The sequence below is a fragment of the Macaca nemestrina genome, chromosome 10 (assembly GCF_043159975.1).
Source record: "Macaca nemestrina isolate mMacNem1 chromosome 10, mMacNem.hap1, whole genome shotgun sequence".
NCBI lineage: Eukaryota > Metazoa > Chordata > Mammalia > Primates > Cercopithecidae > Macaca > Macaca nemestrina.
Window position 1 is genome coordinate 24,782,463 of NC_092134.1, and position 23,028 is coordinate 24,805,490.

At 42.9% G+C, this 23,028-nt stretch overlaps 1 protein-coding gene and 1 long non-coding RNA gene across 4 annotated transcripts in view; one reads left to right on the forward strand and one right to left on the reverse strand.

The window, feature by feature from the left end:
• Positions 1-23,028, forward strand: part of LOC105468315 (spliceosome associated factor 3, U4/U6 recycling protein) — a 38,586-nt gene that overhangs the window by 8,715 nt on the left and 6,843 nt on the right. For 2 of the 3 annotated variants that reach the window (XR_011608866.1, XM_011718394.3), the window contains exons 2-15: positions 45-171; positions 1,265-1,369; positions 3,941-4,125; positions 4,736-4,841; positions 6,125-6,249; positions 10,523-10,678; positions 11,405-11,543; positions 12,010-12,117; positions 12,826-12,903; positions 13,039-13,097; positions 14,130-14,239; positions 17,553-17,665; positions 18,588-18,664; positions 19,563-19,731. Coding sequence is in view for 2 of the 3 variants with exons in the window: in XM_011718394.3 (XP_011716696.2) it covers positions 45-171; positions 1,265-1,369; positions 3,941-4,125; positions 4,736-4,841; positions 6,125-6,249; positions 10,523-10,678; positions 11,405-11,543; positions 12,010-12,117; positions 12,826-12,903; positions 13,039-13,097; positions 14,130-14,239; positions 17,553-17,665; positions 18,588-18,664; positions 19,563-19,731 (1,657 nt within the window). In the remaining variant the exon portion in view is untranslated. The remainder of the gene's footprint in view (positions 1-44; positions 172-1,264; positions 1,370-3,940; positions 4,126-4,735; positions 4,842-6,124; positions 6,250-10,522; positions 10,679-11,404; positions 11,544-12,009; positions 12,118-12,825; positions 12,904-13,038; positions 13,098-14,129; positions 14,240-17,552; positions 17,666-18,587; positions 18,665-19,562; positions 19,732-23,028) is intronic. The other variant, XM_011718395.3, reaches the window with a different exon arrangement.
• On the reverse strand, positions 127-17,786 carry LOC139356658 (uncharacterized). Its single transcript, XR_011608867.1, has 3 exons — positions 17,649-17,786; positions 1,795-1,855; positions 127-265 (listed from the first exon to the last, which is right to left on the reverse strand). It is a non-coding gene; the product is annotated as an uncharacterized lncRNA (long non-coding RNA).

Sequence of the window (23,028 nt, forward strand, 5' to 3'; positions counted from 1 at the left end):
TGATGATGGCATTTTAAATTTCAACTTGTTTCTTTTCCTGTTAGTTGTCTATCAACGTCTATGACTATAACTGCCACGTGGACTTGATCAGGCTGCTCCGGCTGGAAGGGGAGCTTACCAAGGTGAGGATGGCCCGCCAGAAGATGAGTGAGATCTTTCCCTTGACTGAAGGTAAGCTTCAGCAGTCAGGCTGCTTTTAGAAACAGAAACAAGGCTTGTATATTTGTTTCAATGTTGAAAGTGGGACATGCTCCTTGTAGAAAACCTGGAACATACAGTGTAGTAGAAAGAAGAAAACCCATCAGAGTTAGCTATTTTTAGTTTATTATCTTGTAGTTTTTTGCAAAATGTAGTTATGATCATATAACACAGATTTTGAATTCTGATTTTTTAATTATAACGTTATGGTAAACATTTGTAATGTGATTAAACTTGAATCCCATTTCTATTTCCCATTTCAGTATTTATGTATTTAATCCATTCTCTTGAAACCAGAAAATTGTAAATATATTTAAACTTTTACAGACAGCTTTTTATGTAAATGTTTCATACATTAATTGTTCCAGAATAGTTGGGCATTTAGGTTATTTCTACTTATTTGCGTATTAGAAACATAATTGCACTGAACAACTCTTTAGTCTTCATGAATATTCATAAGTGATCTTTTGGGCAGTGCTTAGGACACTTTGGTCTTAGATCCCACTCTGCCCCTTTTCCCTTCTGCAAAGCATAACTGCTGAGTGTAAATGCTAGAGTCAGATGACCTAGATTCATTCCTGACTACATCGTTTACTATCTGTGTGACCTTAAGCAGATTATGTAAACATTCTGAGACTCAGTTTTTCTAGCAGTTAAATGATGGCAACAGTAGTTTCTGCCTTGTAATGTATGACAGAATAGGATGAGCTATTCTACCTATAACACTTAACACATGCCTGGCATGTTGTAATCCTTAAATAGATGTCATTATTTTTAGTGTTACTATCACCAACCTTACAGGATTATGATAAAGACTGAATGAGAAAAGTGCTTTGCCAAATATGAAATGCCTAACAAGTAGAGGATGTTATGATTTTAGTGATTTGATCTTATTTGGAACATAAAACCTCCTATGTGCTTAGTTCAGGTTTTAAGAAGTGAATTTCTGGAACAATGCCAAGTTGTGTAAGATGGGTGAAACATTTGCGTGCTGATGTTTCTTGGTAAAGTCCCTGCTCTCAGCCTCCCCTTTGGTATTAATGCGGGAAGTACTCTTGTCTCGTAGAGCTCTGGCTGGAGTGGCTGCACGACGAGATCAGCATGGCCCAGGACGGCCTGGACAGAGAGCATGTGTATGACCTCTTTGAGAAAGCTGTGAAGGATTACATTTGTAAGTTCCCGTGGACTTTTTTAGGGTATCTGAAAATGTCATGTAGATCAGTCTGCTGTTGAGGACTGTATTATGAGATGCTGCTACCCAGAAAAGGGAACTTTAGTCTAACAATTAGCAAGATTTAAGTTCAATCGTCTTGTCATTGTCTTTGTTCTTTAATTGAGGAAGTGTAGTTTTAAAATAAAAGTGGAAGAAGCGCTTGCAGTAAGGGAATGAGTACACTCACACTCAGGATGTACTGACAGAGCTTACATGGCATTTCCTGGTGATCTTTTATACATTGAATAGGGTTTTAGAGGTTTTGGACAAGATGCTTTTAAAAAAAAAAGATGAAAACATTAAAAGAAAACCTTTTTATTTTGAAGTAATTATAGAGTCATAGGAAGTTGCAGAAATAGTACAGAGAAGTCTTGTGTACTCACTTTACCCAGTTTCCTCCAATATCTTGTTTCTGTAGTACAAAATCAAAACCAGGAAATTGACCTTGGAACAATGGGAAAAAAAGACATTTTATTACATGTGTAGATTCATCTAACCACTGCTGCAGTCCAGATACAGAATCGTTCTGTCCCCACAGAGACCTCCCTTGCCTGCTGGTATTGACATCTTACCGGTGCAAGTGGAGTATAGAAGACTCACCTCCCTTTAAGTCTCTTTACTGTCCCCTGTATATAGTATAAGTGTCTTAAATATTTTCTGTATGTGAACTGGGGACCACATCAGACAATGCTGTGGACAAAATGCTATTAAAAAGCGTTTTAAGGCTGGGCGTGGTGGCTCACACCTGTAATCCCAGAACTTTGGGAGACCGAGGCTGGTGGTCACTTGACATTGGGAGCTCAAGACCAGCCTGGCCAACATGGCAAAACCCCGTCTCTGCTAAAAATACAAGAATTAGCCAGGCATGGTGGCACGTGCTTGTAATCTCAGCTACTCAGGAGGCTGAGGCAGGAGAATTGCTTGAACTGAGGAGGTGGAGGTTGCAGTGAGCTGAGGTTGTGCTACTACACTCCAGCCTGGGCAACAGAGTGAGATTCTGTCTCAGAAGAAAGCATTTTAAGGTCAGGCTTGGTAGCTTATGCCTGTAATCCCAGCAATTTGGGAGATCAAGGCAGGCAGCTCACTTGAGCCCAGGAGTTTGAAATCAGCCTGCCCAGCATGGGGAAACCCCATCTCCACTAAAAATACAATTAGCTGGGTGTGGTGGCATGTAGGCCTGTAATCCCAGCTACTCAGGTGGCTGAGGCATGAAAATTGCTTGAACCCAGGAGGCGGAGGTTGCAGTGGACCAAGATTGTGCCACTGTACTCCAGCCTGGGTGACAAAGTGAGACTCTGTCTCAGAAAAAAAAAAAAAAAAGGCATTCTAAAAATTTCCCCTTTCAGACTGGGGGTGGTGGCTCACGCCTGTAATCCCAGAACTTCGGGAGGCTGAGGCAGGTGGATCTCAAGTTCAGGAGTTTGAGACCATCCTGGCTAACACAGTGAAACCCCATCTCTACTAAAAATACAAAAAACTAGCCAGGCGTGGTGGCACACACCTGTTGTCCCAGCTACTCGGGAGGCTGAGGCAGGAGAATCACTTGAACCCAGGAGGCGGAGGGTGCAGTGAGCCGAGATCATGCCTCTGCACTCTAGCCTGGGTGACAGAATGAGACTCTGTCTCAAAAATCAAACAAACAATTTCCCCTTTCAGATTTCATATCCTCTTCCTTGTTGATTTCCCACTGGGAGCAGTCCCTCTTGTGAGAAGCATTGCTGCTTACCATATAGACTGTTCTGAGATAGAGAATTTTTTGTGTATCTTTGCAAGCCAAAAAGAATTCACAATTTTTTGGTTTATAATCTGTATAATGAAAATAAGAGGTGTTTTATGAATATACAAGTATAGTATGTGTGTGTGTGTGTGTGTGTGTTTTCTTTTTTTTCTTTTTTGAGAGTCTCGCTCTCAGGCTGGAGGGCAGTGGTGTGATCTCGGCTCGCTGCAACCTCCCCCTCACCTGAGTTCAAGCGATTTTCCTGCCTCAGCCTCCCAAGTAGCTGGGACTACAGGTGCCTGCCACAACGCCCGACTAATTTTTGTATTTTTAGTAGAGACGGGGTTTCACCATATTGGCCAGGCTGGTCTCGAACTCCTGACCTTGTGATCTTCCCGCCTCAGTCTCCCAAAATGCCGGGATTATAGGCGTGAGCCACTGCACCTGGCCAAATGTATTTTTAAAAACTATATCTGTACCTCTGCTCTGTGGCCCATGAGTCTTCTTTTAGAACCACTGATAATTTTAGCAGTGCATGGTGTTCCCATGATTTCTGATGATCCTGTTACCCACTTCTTTCTCTCTCACAGCCATTGTTAATAGCACCAGTTATCTTTTTCTGAGGATCTGTGGTCTTCCCCAGACTGTAATGTTTTTTGGTCCTTTATGGTCATCTCTGCTGTTAGGCCTTCACTGTCATTTAGTGCTGCTGTCTGAGAACTTTTTTGGTAGGCACATTTCTTTTGTTTTGCATCAGTTTTGATATTTGGGTATTTTATATCCCAAACTAATTGAACACTTCTTATTTTTAGGTCCTAACATTTGGCTAGAGTATGGCCAGTACTCAGTTGGTGGGATTGGTCAGAAAGGTGGCCTTGAGAAAGTTCGCTCCGTGTTTGAAAGGGCTCTCTCGTCTGTTGGTTTGCATATGACCAAAGGACTCGCCCTTTGGGAGGCTTACCGAGAGTTTGAAAGTGCAATCGTGGAAGCTGCTCGGGTGAGTACCTGTGGTTGTCTCTGAACAGGCTGGGGCTGTCTTTGTAAGTCTCCTTGGAAGGATTATTTTGAAACACATGTCCAGGATGAATCTTGCAGTTCATATAGTTAACAAAATGGTCTTTGCCAATCCCTTAGTGGTTGGGTGATAGATAACCTTTTTTATACCCCTTGTAGCATTTGGTTCAATATGTATGGAAGAGGTTGTATACATTTTTTTAGCTTGAACTGAAAATTTGTTGAGATATTTTTTGAAGTAGAAAGAACCAGAGTTGGCCAAGTACGGTGGCTCATGCTTGTAATCCCAGCAGTTTGGGAGGCTGAGGCCAGATGATCTCTTGAGTTCAGGAGTGCAAGACCAGCCTGGGCAATATAGTGAGACCCCATCTCTACAAAACATAAAACATTAGCTGGGCGTGATGGCATATGCCTATGATCCTAGCTACTCAGGACTCTGAGGTGGGAGGATTGCATGAGCCTGGAGCATGAGGCTGTAGTGAGCTGTGATCACACCACCGCACTCCAGCCAGGGTGACAGTGAGAACCCTTCTCAAAAGAAAAAACAAAGAAAGAACCACAGTTTGTTATTTACTACTAATTTGCTTCTTTAGCCCGTAGCTGGCTTCCTTTCCCCTTTTGACCGGGAACAAACCTTTGATTCACAGCTTGAGAAAGTCCACAGTCTTTTCCGGCGACAGTTGGCGATCCCACTCTATGGTAAGAGAAACTGACATGTCAATAGCCAGCCCTCTGTGGTTTTTAAAATACTTTGGGGGAATGACATGTAGTTAGACCTTTCCCACCATCCTGTGAGGCAGGTAAAGCTTGTGTTCTTACTGTCCTTGGATATTGTCTCTCGGGATGAGGTCCTAGGTAAAAACATCTTGAATGTTAGTGCTTAAGAGGGTTGTGAGGGTCAGAAGCAGGACTGGAAGCCAGACTCCCTGACTCCTAGGTGAGAGCTCTTTTCTTCTTTGAGACCTAGCTGGAAAGGCAGAGATAGGGTCTCTGAAAGGAATAGTGAATGACACCGGTATTTTTGGGGGAAACGTCATTGAACAAGAGTTCCATTATAATCATTTTCTCTTCATAAGTAACCTCTTCCGTAACAGCAGGAATTTTGCGTGGGTTTAGATCATTCCTCTGTGGGAGGGATTTGGTTCAGAAGTGCAGTTGATTGGAAGTACTCATAAGTGAGTTTCTTGGGGGTTGGTAAAGAGTTTCCTTATTTGGTAAATACATTTTGGCAATCTAAGCCTTTTGAGTCTTTGGAGCTGTGAGTGTGTGTGTGCTGGGAGGATTTTTCTGAGTATGGGAAGAGTTTGGCATGGCTGTTGTGTTTGTTCCCTAGACACGGGCATGTGTTGTACATACTCAGAACCTCTGGGCAACTTTACTGGAGCCCAGGTGTTATTTCTCTTCATGGTTTATTGGATTTAACACGTTATAAAGTAGTTGTCTAATCAAATGATTGAGTGTCATGCAGCAAAGGCTAGAGCTGAGCTGGCTTGCAGATTTCACTTCACCTACCAGCGTGAAACAGCCTAGCATAGTGATTAGAGTGTGAACTTGAGCCGGACTGCCTGGGTTCACAGCCTTGCTCTACCATTAACTGTAGACAAGCAGCTGAACCCTCTGCTTCAGTTTCCTCAACTGCAAAATGAGGATCACAATAGACTACTTTGTAGAGTGGAGCTGACTGAATGAGTTAATGGATGTGAAGTGTTAGAACATAGGCAACACTGGGTAAGTGTTGTTAAATTGTTGCTACTAGTGTCATTGACCGATTAATTAGCTGGGAGGGTTGCCTGGGACATTGTTTTGAGACAGATTCTACAGACAGGTTTGGGCTCAGCAGAAATCAAAATTTGATCAGTAAGAGCTGCCATGGCCACAGATGTGGGAGGGGCTAGTGGCACCTGAGTCTCATGGCTTAATCTGTGTTTGGGTTGATAAAGCCCAATGGCAACACCCACGGGGCTGAATCCATCTTTCAATAGATATGGAGGCCACATTTGCAGAGTATGAAGAATGGTCAGAAGACCCAGTACCAGAGTCGGTAATTCAGAACTATAACAAAGCACTACAGCAGCTGGAGAAATATAAACCCTATGAAGAAGCACTGGTAAGTGTTGGCTTTAGTAAACGTCTCTCTGCAAACCTTTCCCTGATGGATAGTTGCAAGTTAAACAGTATCTTTACAATGTTTTATTGTGAAATATATAGAGTGTATAAATGTATACATGCAGTTTACATACTAATAATAAAGTGAACATCCATGTACCTACCACCCAGGTTAAGAAATAGAACATTGCCAGTACCTTAGAAGTCTCCTATGTGCCCCTCTCCGATTGCCTCCTCCTCCCTCTCCCGAGAGGTAATCACTTTCCTGACTTTTGTGATAATCATTCCCTTGCTTTTCTTTATAGTTTTACAAGCTATGAAAGTATCCTTAATTAATATATTTAATTTTGCTTGCTTTTGAACTTTTATATATTGGAATCATGCTGTATATTTTATTTTCATTGAACATGCTTTTGGGTTTTACTCATGTTGCTAAGTATAGTTCCAGTGCATTTGTTTTCACTGCTGTAAAGTTGTCTGTATACTGCAATGTATTTATCTATGTTGCTGGATAGTTGGGTAATTTCCAATTTTTTGCTAGGAGGAGGAGCAGTGCGACTCTGAATATTCTTGTGTGTGTCTCCTTGTACACATGAAAAAGAGTTTCTCTAGAATACTTAGGAATGACTTTGCTGGATCATAGTGTGTTGTTAAAGTGTTTTCCAGGTTATCAGTTTGCACTGCTGTGAGCATTATCTGAGAGTTCTTGTTGCTTGTGCCAGTCTTGGATATTGGACATACTTAAATTCTACTTAATTTGATGAATTTGAAATTGTAGTTTTAATTTGTATTTCCCTGGTTACTAATGAAGTTGAGCATCTTTTCACGTGGATTGGCCATTCAAGTTTTTGTGCGTGTTAAAGTCTTCAGGCTGGGCACAGTGGCTTATGCCTATAATCCCAGCACTTTGGGAGGCGAAGGCGGGAGGATTGCTGGAGCCCAGGAATTTGAGATCAGCCTGGGCAACGTAGCATGACCCTGTCTCTACAGAAGAAAAAAAAAAATTAGTTGGGCTTGGTGGCACGTGTCTGTGTATCTGTAGTCCCAGCTACTCCAGAGGTGAAGCCCAGGAGGTCAAGGCTGCAGTGAGCTGTAATCATGCCACTGCATTCTTGCCTGAGTGACAAAGCAAAACCCTGTTTCTTTAAAAAAATGTGTTTGGGCCGGGCGCAGTGGCTCACGCCTGTAATCCTAGGACTTTGGGAGCCCGAGGCAGGTGAATCACGAGGTCAGGAGTTTGAGACCAGCCTGGCCAACATAGTGAAACCCCGTCTCTACTAAAAATACAAAAAATTAGCTGGGCATGGTGGCTGGTGCCTGTAATCCCAGCTATTTGGGAGGCTGAGGCAGGGGAATCGCTTGAAGCTGGGAGGTGGATGTTGCTGTGAGCCGAGATCACACCACTGCACTCTAGCCTGAGCAACAGTGCGAGCCTCTGTCTCAAAAAAAAAAAAAAAAAAAAGTCTTTGACCCATTTCCCTTTTGATGTATCTTTTTTCTAATTGATTTGTGGGAGTGCTGAGTCTTAAGTCTTATTTTAGGCTGTATGTGTTGCAGATTTTCTCCCCAGTTTGTTGTTTGTCTTTTCACCTCCCCACCCCACCCACCACCGACAGTTTTCGCTTTTTCACCCAGGCTGGAGTGAAGTGGCGTGATCTCGGCTCACTGCAACTCCCCCGCCCCACCCCCGCCCCGTTTCAAGCGATTCTCCTGCCTCAGCCTCCTTAGTAGCTGGGATTATAGGCCCTCGTCACCACGCCCGGCTAATTTTTGTGTTTTTAGTAGAGATGGGGTTTCGCCATGTTGGCCAGGCTGGTCTCATACTCCTGACCTCAGGTGATCCACCTGCCTCGGCCTCCCAAAGTGCTGGGATTATAGGCGGGAGCCACCGTGACGGCCTTTTCATTTTTTTTTTTTTAATGGTGTTTTTTGATGAACAGTTCTTAGTGATAAATCCAATTAGATTAAAATTCTTTACCTTTTGGTTGTGCTTTTGTTGTGCTTATTTGAAAAATATTCCCTAGTTAACTCTAATTTCTTATAACAATTTTATAGTTTTCTGTTTCATATTTAGGGCCTCATCCACCTGGAATTGATTTTTAAGTGGTATGAGACTGGGTCTGGTTTCATTTTTCCATATGGAGAACCAGTTGTTCTAGTACTGAGTTTGATTATTCCTTCCTCCCCTCACTGATGTGCAGTGCCACATCTGTCATAGATTAGCTGTCCATGTATGTGTGGGTCTTTCTCCTGGATTTTCTATTCTGTCCCACTGGCTTACGTTACACTGTTGTAATGATGAGAGTTATAATGTTTTGCTCTTGGATAGGGTGAGTCCCATCCACCTTGTTCCTCTTCAAGAGTATCTTGGCTTTTTTTTTTTTTAGCCTTCAATGCTTCCATCTGATTTAGAATCAGCTTTTGTAGTTATATTTTTAAAATCTTTTTTTTTTTTTTTAATTGGAATTGCATTGAACCTGGAGATCAGTTTGGGGAATTTGGGAATAATTTACATGTTCCAATCTATGAACATAGTATAGGTTTCTGCTACTTACATCTTGTCTTTCTGTAAAGCTTTATAATAATATTATAAATTTGTCCAGTGTCTTCAACACGTGACCTTTAGAGTCCCCTGCGAGGGCGATTTGCTGGTAACAGATTTTCTCTGTTCAGAAAGGTCTTTACTTCCCTTCTTGAAAATTATTTTCTTAGGCTATAGAATTCTAGACCAACAACAACAACAAAAGAGTTCTGGACAGACAGTGTGTTCTCAGCAATTGATTGTATCTTTCTGTCTTCTGATGTCTGTTGTTGCTGTTCAGAAGTCAGCGGTTTGTATAAATCTTGCTTCTTCAGAGGTCGTCACTGTTTTTTCTCTGACTGCTTTTAAGATCTCATTGATTTGGTTTACTGTCCTCTAATTTCATTGCAGTAGGTCCATGTGTGGACTGGCTTGAGGTTTTTTGGGCTTTTTGACTGTTTTTTCTATCTTTCTTTGCCAACAATAGAATTGTGAAGATCAAATTCTTAATGTATGTCAAGCCAGCAAAAGGTTAACATTTACTTAGCTTGCCACCCTCATTTAGATTTTGTCCTTAGTCCTTAGAATTTCTTGTTTCTTTGCCAGTTTGTTGATGAATTTTAAGAAGATATTATATTTAATTTAGTAGTTTTAGTTGTTTTTTTTTTTTTTTTGAGACGGAGTCTCACTCTGTCGCCGGGGCTGGAGTACAGTGGCCGGATCTCAGCTCACTGCAAGCTCCGCCTCCTGGGTTTACGTCATTCTCCTGCCTCAGCCTCCCGAGTAGCTGGGACTACAGGCGCCCGCCACCTCGCCCGGCTAGTTTTTTGTATTTTTTTAGTAGAGACGGGGTTTCACTGTGTTAGCCAGGATGGTCTCGATCTCCTGGCCTCGTAATCCGCCCGTCTCGGCCTCCCAAAGTGCTGGGATTACAGGCTTGAGCCACCGCGCCTGGCCAGTTTTAGTTGTTTTGAATGGTACAGTGTGTCTGGGTAACTAATTCTTTCTCGTTACTAGAAATGGAGGCTGTGAAACATCCCCTTTCTGAGTACGGAGCCTGTGTGTTTTCTTACTCTTCTGCACTACTACTTCCTTTCTTTTTCATGTGTAAATGATTTGCATGTACCTGTTGTTCTCAAAACTCCAATCATTCAATTATGTCATGGCCATCAGCAAAATATGCCTGAAGAGAAAACATGTCGAATAAGATTTTTTTCTAAAAAGAATTTGATCGTATGTCTTTGGATCATTAAACATTCAGCACAGCTGCCTCCATTTTCTGCATTTACCTACATTCTTCCAGGAACTGATATTTGGAATAAGAAACTTGAATAGCATCAGGCACCACAATTTTCCAGTTTGGTTGTATTAACTCGACTCAGTAGCCCAAGAACATGACTTCTGGTTTGGAAGGGTGGTTAACAGTGGTCACTGGCAAAGGTGTTGTGTTGCTCTTTCACTCAGTTCACGATTGATGGGCCACTTAAATTCCCTGTGGTCTAGGAATGGATTTAGAAAAGGGTTTATGGAGCCTTTGTTATGACTGCCATGAACTGGCACTTTGGACCAGATGAGAAGACTCTTGTTCTGCTCAAGAAGTTGTGGAGGCCATAGTGGAGTGGTTCTGAGAGTGAGGATTTGGCGATTCGTAGTTACTGTAGCCAGTTTTGCCAAAATTTATTTTATTTGCAGATGTGTTGTGCTTCCTGCCAGTAACTCAATTCAACTTTAATACAATTTTCCTGTACTCCAGTTGCAGGCAGAGGCACCAAGGCTGTCAGAATATCAAGCATATATCGATTTTGAGATGAAAATTGGCGATCCTGCTCGCATTCAGTTGATCTTTGAGCGCGCCCTGGTCGAGAACTGCCTTGTCCCAGACTTATGGATCCGTTACAGTCAGTACCTAGTAAGATCACTGTTCTAATTTCATTTTATTTTTGCCAATTTATAATCTACTTAGAGTGCCAGGAGTTTGTTGCATATGGCCCTGCTCTTGCTTTTCCTCCATCCACTTTTTCTCCTCTTTGCCAACTCGTTTAGGAAGTTTTAGTGTTTCAGGTTATTTTAAAATGGTCACTAACTGTAAGTAAAATTAGCATATAGTCTGTGTTGAGGACTTAAAACAAATTGATATTTTTCTTTTAACTTTGTATTATGGAAAAAATGTAAACATATAAAAGTAGACAGATAAGTAAAATGAAACTTCCTGTACCCCTCACCCAGCTTCAATAATTATTAACAATTATAGCTTTAGTTTACTTTGATCTGTAGTCTCACCTACTTGCCCCTTATGTGTTACTTTGAAGCAAATCCAGAAATGATATTTCATTGGTAAATATTTCAATATGTGTATATAAAATATTTCAGTGTATATGTATAAAAGGATCCAAATGAGGTCTATCCAGTAGGGTTGGCTGACGTCTCTTAAGGCTCTTTTAACCTATAAGTTGCTTCTGTCCTTTTCCTCCACTCCCCCTAGTGATTTTTTTTTTTTTTTTTTTTTGAGGAAACCCGGTCACAAGAGACGTTTATAAGCATATTTCTTTCATCACTTGGTTGTGCTGGCAATGTCTTGTTGATGGTGAATTCTTAATAAAGTTTAATTTCCTGATTCTGGAATTCTTTATCATAGGATCGGCAACTGAAAGTAAAGGATTTGGTTTTATCTGTACATAACCGCGCTGTTAGAAACTGCCCCTGGACAGTTGCCTTATGGAGTCGGTACCTCTTGGCCATGGAGAGACATGGAGTTGATCATCAAGTAATTTCTGGTGCGGATGTTTTTGTGGGAGAACTTCTAAGCTATTTGTCCCAAGTGAGAAACAGAGAGCGGTGACAAAGTCATTACATCAGTGTTGCCTGGGGTTTTCTTTGGGATATGGAGTGTAGTGACAAAAAGGGCTCTGAGAGATGAACTGGTTATATTTGTGGCTTCTTTGAGCTTTTTAAGATGCTAATATTCATTGCATTTTCTAAGAAGTTGTAGTCTTTTCTCCAAACTTCCTTGACCTGGAACTCTTCTTGCAGGACGTCTTGTGAAAGAAGTTTTTTCTAGAACACAGTCTGTAGAGTGCTGTAGCACCTTCTCTCTTCAACATTCCTGTCTAGCTCATTTCATCCTGTTGCATCTATTAGTCTTTAAAGTCATGTAGTGTTTTATAGTCAGTAGAATGTAGTAACTTTATATTAGCTTCCATTTGAATTGGTAACAAATCCTGACTTTTTCTCCAACTCCAGTAACCTTCGAGAAAGCTTTGAATGCTGGCTTCATCCAGGCCACTGATTATGTGGAGATTTGGCAGGCATACCTTGATTACCTGAGGAGAAGGGTTGATTTCAAACAAGGTATTTAAGCGCATGTTTTTCACTTCAGAGCTGAACATGTTCTTAACACAACTTTTGGCGAGATGTCCCAGTTCCCCAGATAACATTGTGATTGGGCAAATGATGTAGACTAGGCATTGGTGACTTTTTCCCCCAGAAATCCTAGTGATTTCTATCTTAACAAGTCATGCTGTGGATTGTAAAGCAAGAGAGTAATGGTTTATACTGGCCTCTGCCAGCCTCTTTAGTCTTAGCTCTCATTTCTCTTTTCTGGTCTTTTTATTTATCCTAAATACTTCTTGAAATAAGACTGCTGTGTTTTAGAAAAATGTTTGTACCTCTGTGGGATCCTCTGCCCCTTCATGTCCCCCCCCAAAACAGCCAGAAAACCCCTAACTTGTACTTGCACACTCATGTCAGCTGTCACCTCATACAGGTAGCCTTTAGCCATTCTTCTGTTTGCCTGTGTCACCCCAGCTGGGGGAGACTCCCCCCACACAGCACTCTGTGTTCACCTTTTTCACCATGCTGTCCATACTCTACTGTGTTCTAATTTCTTTCTCCCTGACTATGTGATGAGGGCAGGAATTGGCAATTTTATTTCTGTGTCCCTTGCATGATGCCAGGTACATAATGGGTCTCTGGGCAGTTTCAGCATAGGATAAAAAACAAAACAAACAAAGCCAGGCTATGTGGTTTCCTAAAGCCTTTTTTTGTACTTTCCACTAGACTCCAGTAAAGAGCTGGAGGAGTTGAGGGCCGCCTTTACTCGTGCCTTGGAGTATCTGAAGCAGGAGGTGGAAGAGCGTAAGTATGCCCCAGCCTGTGGTTTTGCCCAGTTGTATTTCCTGGTCTGTACTATTTCCTGGTTGATGTACCTTTCCAGCTAGAGGCTATTTGTCTCCAAGTTCCTTTCTAATTTTACTAATTCTGTGTTTGAAGGTTTCAATGAAAGTGGTGATCCAAGCTGCGTGATTATGCAGAACTGGGCTAGGATTGAGGTAAATGTTTTCGACAAATCTACCACTTTCACCCACCATTGTTGAATAGCATCCTATTAAACTTTAATTAAAATTGAGTCAGAATCCCAAATAATGGGCTAAGCTCTATAAGGATTTGTGTTATTTACCTAAGTAATGGTCTAGGCTCTACAAGGATTCATGTTATTTACCTAGCTTGACACATATTTGTAAATAATGTTGGTGAAAATACTAGCTCCCAGCTACAAGTTGTGCAGTAAATGTTTAAATGCTAGGTATTCACTCGTTTACTTCCGTCTCTGCCTCTTTGCTTCATTTGTGAGAGCACAGTGAGCGTGTACTGTTTGTTAGCACTGTACTAGGTGCTGTGGGAATAAGAATTCCTGTGCTAGTAAGGCTTCTATATAATGTAGAAGACAGATTATTTGGCAAGTAATTAGAGGATATGATCATTTGAATGTCATTACTGGGTCAGGGGCTCCAAGGTCAGTAAGACACGGAACCTGCCTTGATCAGCAGCTAGGATTGTAATAATTCTAATCATGTTTTCTCCTCTGAGGGAGCGTCAGATAGAAGAAACTAACATTTGTCAGGTAGTTTCTATATGGGATACTTATTTCTTAACCATTTTAAAGATGAGAAAACTGAGAATTACAGGTTGCCCAAGTCACAGTTTGTAAGCATTAGTAGCAGAGTGTGCATTTAATACTAGAGCAGCCTTTTTTAAAAAAAAAATATTGTCTCTCAAACACTTGTAGTTAAGCTTGATAAAAATAAAAAACAAATGACTATCCAGTACTGTCGCGTAAGTACCGCGTGCTGTCTCTCTCAGTTCTCAGGAAACATAGGCAGATTAGCTTGTGGCTGCAGAAAGGCTCAAGTGTTTGGGCTGGGCCGTTTACCACTGGAGGGAGGCCTGGGGAATTCCCAGGGACATCTGTAACAGTAATAGTTGTGGGGTGCTTTTTATGTGTGTCTGTTGGAAGTATGTTGTATGATGGGTGTTGACATCATAGGGTTCAGGTGTCCTAACAGCCTGCTGATGCACTTTAGGCTCGACTGTGCAATAACATGCAGAAAGCTCGGGAACTCTGGGATAGCATCATGACCAGAGGAAACGCCAAGTACGCCAACATGTGGCTAGAGTATTACAACCTGGAAAGGTAACTGATCTCGGGGTGGGGAGGGAGGCAGTGCTTGTCAGCTGTGCACCCGTCTTCACTCCTGGCTGACTCCTACCAGCTTGGACTAGCTCCTTAGAACTGGGCTGCCTTCTTTCATTCTGTCTCTTTCAGTAGTGGGTGCATTTTTAATTTTTATCGTATTTTGTGCCTGGAACTCTTATAGCTGTGCATTTCTTTTAATTTGTTTTTGTTTTGATTTTTGGGCATGATATTTTATTTGATCTTTTGGAGCTATTTATTTTTTATATTTGCTTTTATAGAAAAGTAGAAAATACTAAAAAGCGAAGAGAAAAAAAACTCAAATTACTGACCCAGTCATAACCATGACCCATTCTTTCAGACTTTTCTATGTTTAAATTTTTTTGTAATGAAAATGCAATTAAAGCATACATGTGTTACAAGCCTTTAAAACTGTTTGAATGAAATAAGTTATGCCTAACAATATTTGTAACATGGGGAAAACATAAAGAATGTGACCAACTTTTCAGTCTGTCTTGAACATTGTTCATTGCATAACATTGCTACATTGCTGGGGGTTTTTTTCAATGTTTTTTCCCTATTTAAAAAACACTGTGTGCCCATATTAGTCAGAATGTTTCCAAAAATATGTGATAGAAAGCGGCCGTTTCTTTTCTTTTTTGGGGGCAGGTGGGGAGTCACACTCTCACCCAGGCTGAAGTGCAGTGGCTCAGTCTCAGCTGCAACCTCGCCTCCTGGGTTTAAGCTGTTCTTCTGCCTCAGCCTCTTGAGTAGCTAGGATTACAGGTGTGCACCACCACACCTGGCTAATTTTTGTATTTTTTTTTTTTTAGAAGAGACAGTTTCACGATGTTGGTCATGCTGACCTCAAGTGATCCTCCCACCTCGGCCTCCCAAAGTGTAGGAATTACAGGCGTGAGCCACCGTATCTGGCTAAAAGTGACAGTTTCTTGGCCGGGCGCGGTGGCACAAGCCTGTAATCCCAGCACTTTGGGAGGCCGAGACGGGCGGATCATGAGGTCAGGAGATCGAGACCATCCTGGCTAACACGGTGAAACCCCGTCTCTACTAAAAAATACAAAAAAAACTAGCTGGGCGAGGTGGCGGGCGCCTGTAGTCCCAGCTACTCGGGAGGCTGAGGCAGGAGAATGGCGTGAACCCGGGAGGCGGAGCTTGCAGTGAGCTGAGATCCGGCCACTGCACTCCAGCCTGGGTGACAGAGCGAGACTCTGTCTCAAAAAAAAAAAAAAGTGACAGTTTCTTATAATCCCACCCCAGAGAAAACCACTGTTAAAGCTTGTTGAATATTCCCCTAGATCAGCAGTTCACAATTTTTTTGGTCTCAGGATCCGTTTTCCACTCTTAAAATTGGAGGATCCCAAAACACTTTTATGTATGTGAGTTGTATCTATTGATATTTATAATTTATAAATTGAGAAATGTAAAAAACATTTTCATTCATTTAAATATAACAAATTATTTAACATTAATAACTTTTTTGAACAGTGACTGTTTTTTAGACTCCAAAATAATACAATGAGAAAAGTGGCATTGTTTTCTATTTTTGCAGATATATTTAGCCTGGCCTAGTAGAAGACAGCTAAATTCTCATGTCTGTTACCGATTCTGTCTGTTGTGATCTGTTGTTTTCATTGAAGAGTGTGATAAGAGGTTAGAAAAGAAAGGTATTTTAGAAGCATTTTCAGATAATTGTGGGTATTCTTTCATACATATTATAGCAAAACTTCAGTGTTGCATGTGGAATCTAAAACCATATTGACAGATTCTGTTAGAGTAATACCCATTTATCTATTTTATCTTTTACACGATGCCATAATTCTACGACATTATTTGGAAAAATCTCAATTCACTAAATCATGCAGCTCTTTCAAATGTTGACGTATTTTCTTCTATAGTATTAAAAAATCGTATTTGTTCATATCTGTACTGATCTTAGTAGAAAAGTATTTTAAGTAGGAAGCTGTCAGACTTGTGGTGGCAGATACAAGTTTTCCAAAATTCTGATTTTCACTTGAAAGCTTGAATTCTATCACATACAACAAATACTGTCAGTGGTTTTCCCCAGAGTGGCAGCCTCACTTTGTAAATTTTCAAAAATGTCTGCCAAATACCCAGGTCTGAGTAACTGACCGTGGTTTGTCACTCAAGTTTTCTTTCAAGTAAAAATGGTGTCCTTGAAAAAAGTGACTTGATCAGCTTGCAACTCAAACGGTAATATGTTTTTTTTTTTTTGCAATAACCGTTGTACTTCAGTATGAGAAGGGCTTTAAGTGTACTTAGTATTTCATCACACAGTGCATTAAAAGGATTTCTGCTGCCTTGATTTGTGCTAAGGGCCACCATTACTTGTGCACTGTCTTGAAGATGTCAACACAGTGAAAAAGTCCAGTAATGTCTTGGTATTATTATTTATAAAAGGAGTTTTGACTTTGCAGGCCCCCTGAGAGGCTCTGGGAGAGCCTCAGGGGTACATGGATCCTACTTTGAGAACCAGTGCTCTGAACTTTTTTCTGAGTATCATAATATGTATATATAATTATGTATATTTAAAATGTTTTAAAAACATATATGAATACACTATTTCATAACAGTTATGATTAACAGAATTGTTGTGTAGCTGTTGTGATTAGCAGTGTATAAAAAAGATCTGTTGGCGACCAGCCTGGCCAGCCTGGTGAAACCATGTCTCTATTAAAAATACAAAAATTAGCTGAGTGTAGTGGTGGGCACCTGTAATCCCAGCTACTTGGGAGGCTGAAGCAGGAGAATTGCCCAAACCTGGGAGGCAGAGATTGGAGTGAGCCAAGATCGTGCCATTGCACTCCCACCTGGGTGACAAGAGCGAGACTCTGTCTCAAAAAAAAAAAAAAGATTTGACTCTGGGTATGAAATTTGACACTTCCCTGGATTCATGACTCTCCCCTCAGTAGGACTCCATAGTAAAATTTCCCTGGGGACTGTATCAGGTTACAGAGAGCTGTTGGACTCCCCCGCCATGTGCCGCACATGTGAATGCTGTAAAGGCAGAATGGTGGTTGCAGATCACGTTCTCGGGTACGTTTTCCAGTAGCCCCTGCATGGCTGAGGGAGAGAGTGCTTCAGGGAAATCCTTAGTAGGTGACTGTAGAGACTGTGGAAGGAGAAAGCATCGTGGATAGATCTGAAAGCTAAGGTCTTCTCAGAAGCTAGAATTACTGAAGAGTGAGTTTCTACCTGGGAGAAGACGGCCTCTCCCTTTGAGTGCCTTCCACTTTGTGTCCTGGTGGCAGCAACTTTTTGTTTTCTGCCTTAGAGCGCATGGTGACACCCAGCACTGCCGGAAGGCCCTGCACCGGGCTGTCCAGTGCACCAGTGACTACCCAGAGCACGTCTGTGAAGTGTTACTCACCATGGAGAGGACAGAAGGTGGGACCCCCGGCTTTCTTCTGGCTTGGAGCCTAACCCATTTGCTGTTTGGTCTCAAGTAGGAGCATCTGGTTACAGTCTGGCGACAGACTGTGTTTACGCTGCCACCCCTTAAGTGGTGCCCTATGATTAGACTGTCACAAGTGTCCTGAAAATGAGTCCTCCTGCAACTCTTCTCAAATTCTGCAGCTACCAGGAGGACTCTGTGATGTCACTGTAGCACAGAGTTCTAATTCTTTGTTGGGGGGACTGTGTGTTCGATGTTTAGCAGCATCCCTGGCTTCTAGCCCTGAAATGCCAGTAGCAACTTCCTCACTGCAACCAAACATGACAACCAGAAATGTCTGTTAACATTGCCAAATGTCTCTTGATGGGCAGGATCCCTCCTTTGAGAGCCACTGTGCTCTAGTACAACGTCTGTCCAACAGAGGACCTTGGAGAGGCAAATGGCTCAGTGTGTTCTTTGCATCCCTTGTTAAATTTCAGAGCCTTCAGATAGAAAAATAATATGAACTTATCTGTGGGTATTGGTCTGGATTTTGGGTATGGACCCCTCAGAACTGGGAATCAGAGACCACCAAAAAATAAGAAATAAATGCCTCAACATTTGAGTAGCTCTTAAAATTCTTCCGTCTTAATATAAATGTACTTTTTGCATTAGAACGTTTTCATATTCTTTGCCTTCTAGAGCCCTTAATAGATCATATTCTGGTTTTCAAGTCTCTCCTGAAAGGGAAGGGACATTTTAAACCCACTTAGAAGGACTATTTGAATTCTGAACTTCAGTGCTACATGGATTACATTTTCTTATTATTTGATGGGAGAGATCTCTTCTGGAGGTATAGAGAAATTAAGAAAAATTTATGTGATTGTATCCTTCAGAATCCTAAAGAGTGAAAGTTTTGCTTCTCTTTCTTTCAAGGTTCTTTAGAAGATTGGGATACAGCTGTTCAGAAAACTGAAACCCGATTAGCTCGTGTCAATGAGCAGAGAATGAAGGTAATGACAATGTTTGTTTGAAGTCTTTGGCACCTCTGGTAGCTATTTTGGCTCGGTTTGGTATGGATGTTTCTTGTCAAGACATTTTACATTTTCCTAAGTGTCTTTTACTCAGTATTAATTATAAAATATTTAGATCAATGCTTAAACCTGTCTTTTCAGATTGTTCTAAAACTTCAGCCCCAATATTAAGTACTTGTTTCATGTAGTGAGGGAATTTTGACTCTAAAATTTAGTAGAATTGATGAAAAAGAATAAAGAAGAGCCTCACTTAGCCTAGTGAGTGGAACATGAACACCCCCAACTTATTTGGGGCTTTAGTTTTATGGATTTTTTTTTTTGTTTTTTGATACGGAGTCTCGCTCTGTCACCAGGCTGGAGATCAGTGGCACATCTTGGCTCACTGCAAGCTCCGCCTCCCGGGTTCATGCCATTCTCCTGCCTCAGCCTCCTGAGTAACTGGGACTACAGGCTCCGGCCACCACACCTGGCTGATTTTTTTTGTATTTTTTTAGTGGAGACGGGGTTTCACCATGTTAGCCAGGATGGTCTCAATCTCCTGACCTCGTGATCCACCCACCTCGGCCTCCCAAAGTGCTGGGATTACAGGTGTGAGCCACTGCCCCCAGCCAGTTTTATGGATTTTTTTTCCCTTCCTTTTGATGAGTAATGATTAGGGTGAGGAAATTGCTAATATTAACAGAGACATCAGATCCAGAATTCCAAAGAACCTGAATGAGCTCTGGTGTGGAACAGCTGTGAGCCTGTCCACATTTTTCTCCAGATCTCTGCTTTTCATTTAGTAATGAACTTCCACTCCCTCTCCCCTTTCATGACAAATCAGTACAGTGAATGTAACTGCCACATCCAGCGATGCATCATCTTCCCACTTTTCTAGGCTGCAGAGAAGGAAGCAGCCCTCGTGCAGCAAGAAGAAGAAAAGGCTGAACAACGGAAAAGAGCCCGGGCCGAGAAGAAAGCGTTGAAAAAGAAGAAAAAGACCAGAGGCCCAGAGAAGCGCGGAGCAGATGAGGACGATGAGAAAGAGTGGGGCGATGATGAAGAAGGTAAGGAGCTCTTGAGAAATTGTGTTTTGAAACGTATCAAAGTTAGAGAAGTTGCGAAAACAGTACGAAGAACTTTCTTCCCTGTACCATTTGAGAATACGTTACCAGCTTGATACCCATCACCCACTGATCACTGTTAGGGTGTATGTCTTACAAACAAGGGCCCTCTTCTCCATGACTAGAATGCAGCCATCAGAGCCGGGGTTAGCAGTGACCGCTACTCCCATCTAATCCTCAGACCCCAGCCATGGGCTCCCATTTGTCCTGATAATGTCCTTTGTAGTGAAAGGATCCGGTTCAGGATGCACTGTTGTGTTTAGCTGTCTTGTCTCCTGGATCTCCTTCCGTCTGGAGCACTCCTCAGCTGTTTTTTACTCTGATGACCTGCACTCTTGGAAGGGGACAGGCCAGTTGCTGTGTTGTGTCCCTCAGCCTGGGTGTGTCTGATGCTCTCTAGGGATTGGATTCTGCTCATGCATCTCGGGCAGGAATAGTGCACAAGCGCTCCTGTGGCCTGCTCATTGAGTCCCATCAGGTGGACTGTGATTCGCTTTGTTCCACTGCTGGCGACAACCCTTTTGATAATTATTTATGTTGATGCTCTACTTATCCCAGGTTTGGCTAGCAAGAGTTCCATCACACAGGCTTCTGTGTCCCTTTGACCTGTCCCCTTGTTCTTTGATCATTTCCTCACCTTCTGGCACACAATACCCAAGGGTCATCTTGTACTTTCCATAACTCAGTCCTGGAATCCATCATTTCTCCAAGGTTCCTTTGAGTGATGAGTGGTATTTAGGAGGTGCTGGTTGTGCTCACTGCTATTGGGTATTGTTCCTAGGCCTGAGTGGTCGAGGGTAGGGAGAGTGTGTGTGTGTGCACGCGCATGTGCGTGCATGTGTACACAGACATATTTATGTCCGTATTTACTTCTGTAACTATTTGTGTATGCTGAAAATCATGATTTCACACCAGTACCTCCAGTTCCAGTCTAACACCACAGGGTTCCCTTTCATACTTGCAACGCCTTTCTCTCTCTTTTTAAAATTTATTTATTCATTTATTTTTGAGACAGAGTCTCGCTTTGTTGCCCAGGCTGGAGTGCAATGGGGTGATCTTGGCTCACTTCAACCTCCGCCTTCTGGGTTCAAGTGATTCTTGTGCCTCAGCCTCCCAAGTAGCTGGGATTACAGGCACACACCATCACACCTGGCTAATTTTTTGTATTTTTAGTAGAGATGGGGTTTTGCCATGTTGGCCAGGCTGGTCTTGAACTTGTCGCCTCAAGTGATCCACCCGCCTTGGACTCCCAAAGTGCTGGGATTACAGGTGTGAGCCACCGCGCCCAGCCATGTCACGCCCTTTTCTGACCTTGAGAAACTTGGCTGCCTTTATCCTCAGCGTCCTCACTTATTCCACCCAGCCCCTGTAGGTATGTAATCAAATTCCTGTCCCTGCCTCCCCTTCTCACGGGTGCCATCCCCACCCTGTTTCGTCTCCCACACCTGGGGTCAGGCACGGCTCTGCATGGACACCCTTGCCTCCTTCACTCAGGCTTCCAGATCTAGGCTGGGTCCCTGCCACTGCCCCATGTCTGCTCGTCGTCTTCCTTCCATTCAGGCTCTAGCATCCCGCACCATTGCTGCAGCCCCTACCCTGCACAGACCTGCCAAGCTTGGCCCTGCTTTTTTTTTTTTTTCTTCTTTTTGATAGGGAGTCTCGCTCTGTTGAGGCTGGAATGCAGTTGCATGATCTCGGAGTGCAGGAGAAGATCTCGCTCTGTCGAGGCTGGAGTGCAATTGCATGATCTTGGCTCACTGCAACCTCTGCCTCCTGGGTTCAAGCGATTCTCCTCCCTCAGCCTCTCAAGTAGCTGGGATTACAGTTCGCCCGCCACCACACCCAGCTAATTTTTGTATTTTAGTAGAGATGGGGTTTCACCATGTTAGCCAGGCTGGTCTGGAACTCTTGACCTTAAGTGATCCTCCCGCCTTGGCCTCCCAAAGTGCTGGTATTACAGGCATGAGATACTACACCTGGCCTTGGCCCTGCTTTTAATGGTTCTGACTTAGTGGAATTTTCCAGCAGTGTTTCTTTCACCCTTGTAATTTCAGGGACGGGCAGCTCTGGGTCATACTTATTTCAGAGAGTCAGTCAAGGTAAAGAATTGTCTCTGGTGGCTGGGCCTGGTAGCTCACGCCTGTAATCCCACTACTTTGGGAGGCTGAGGTGGGCAGATCACCTGAGGTCAGGGGTTCAAGACCAACCTGGCCAACATGGTGAAAACCTGCCTCTACTAAAAATACAAAAATTAGCTGGCTGTGGTGGTGGGCGCCTGTTTTCCCAGCTACTCGGGAGGCCGAGGTAGGAGAATCACTTGAGTCTGGGAGGTGGAGGTTGCAATGAGCTGAGATCATGCTGTTGCACTCCAGCCTGGGAGACAGAGCAAGACACTGCCTCAAAAAAAAAAAAAAAAAAGAATTGTCTCTGGACATGAAAGGACTCTCTGTACACTTTCTTAGTACAGATGTGTGAGCCAGAGAGAACTGGGAATGGAGTCATCCATCGTTGAGTTGACCTTGCTTGCACACCTTGTTTGGGCTGCCCTAAATGACTGAGGGTGGCTCATTGCTCCTCTGGCCTCACAGTTTAGCAGAGTAAGGCAAATGTGATGTGTGACCGCAGTGTCGTTTGATCAGGGCATGGCATGCGATCAGGACTGTGGGAGATGGAGTTGTTAATACTGGTGGAGGCCAAAGAAGGCACTAGTGGGTCAGCTTCATACTAGGAAGACTGTGGGGAAGAGATGTGGCATCCAGGGGGAAGACCGAGTGACTGTCTGGCAGCAAGAAGGGAAGGGCTGAGCTAGACAAGGGAGCCAATGTTAGCACAGCCTGAAGGCACAGCACAGCCTGGCATTCTCTGTGAGCAGCAGATAATTGGGTTTGAACCCGGATGCATGGGAGAGGGATGGGGCAGTGGTTGAGGAGTCTGCAGTGGTAGGTGGGCCAGTCAGCTGGACCCAGCCCAGGGACACTCTTGAATACAGTAGCAGTGTGCAGGGCTTACATTGCATTGTAAAGTCAGTGGGTGAACTGATGGGGAGGTCTGTTTGCCGGAGGCTGATGTCTGTTGAACTTCAGTTCTGGCCCTGTGGAGGCAGTGGTGAGGACAGACTGCAGTAGAAGATTGTGGTTAAGCTCTCTTAAGGACACAAGACCTTATTGAAAGTGTTTTAGAAACCATAGCCCCTTTGTAGTGCTTTTCCTAATGTGCTCCCTGGGGCACGGGCATCAGTCA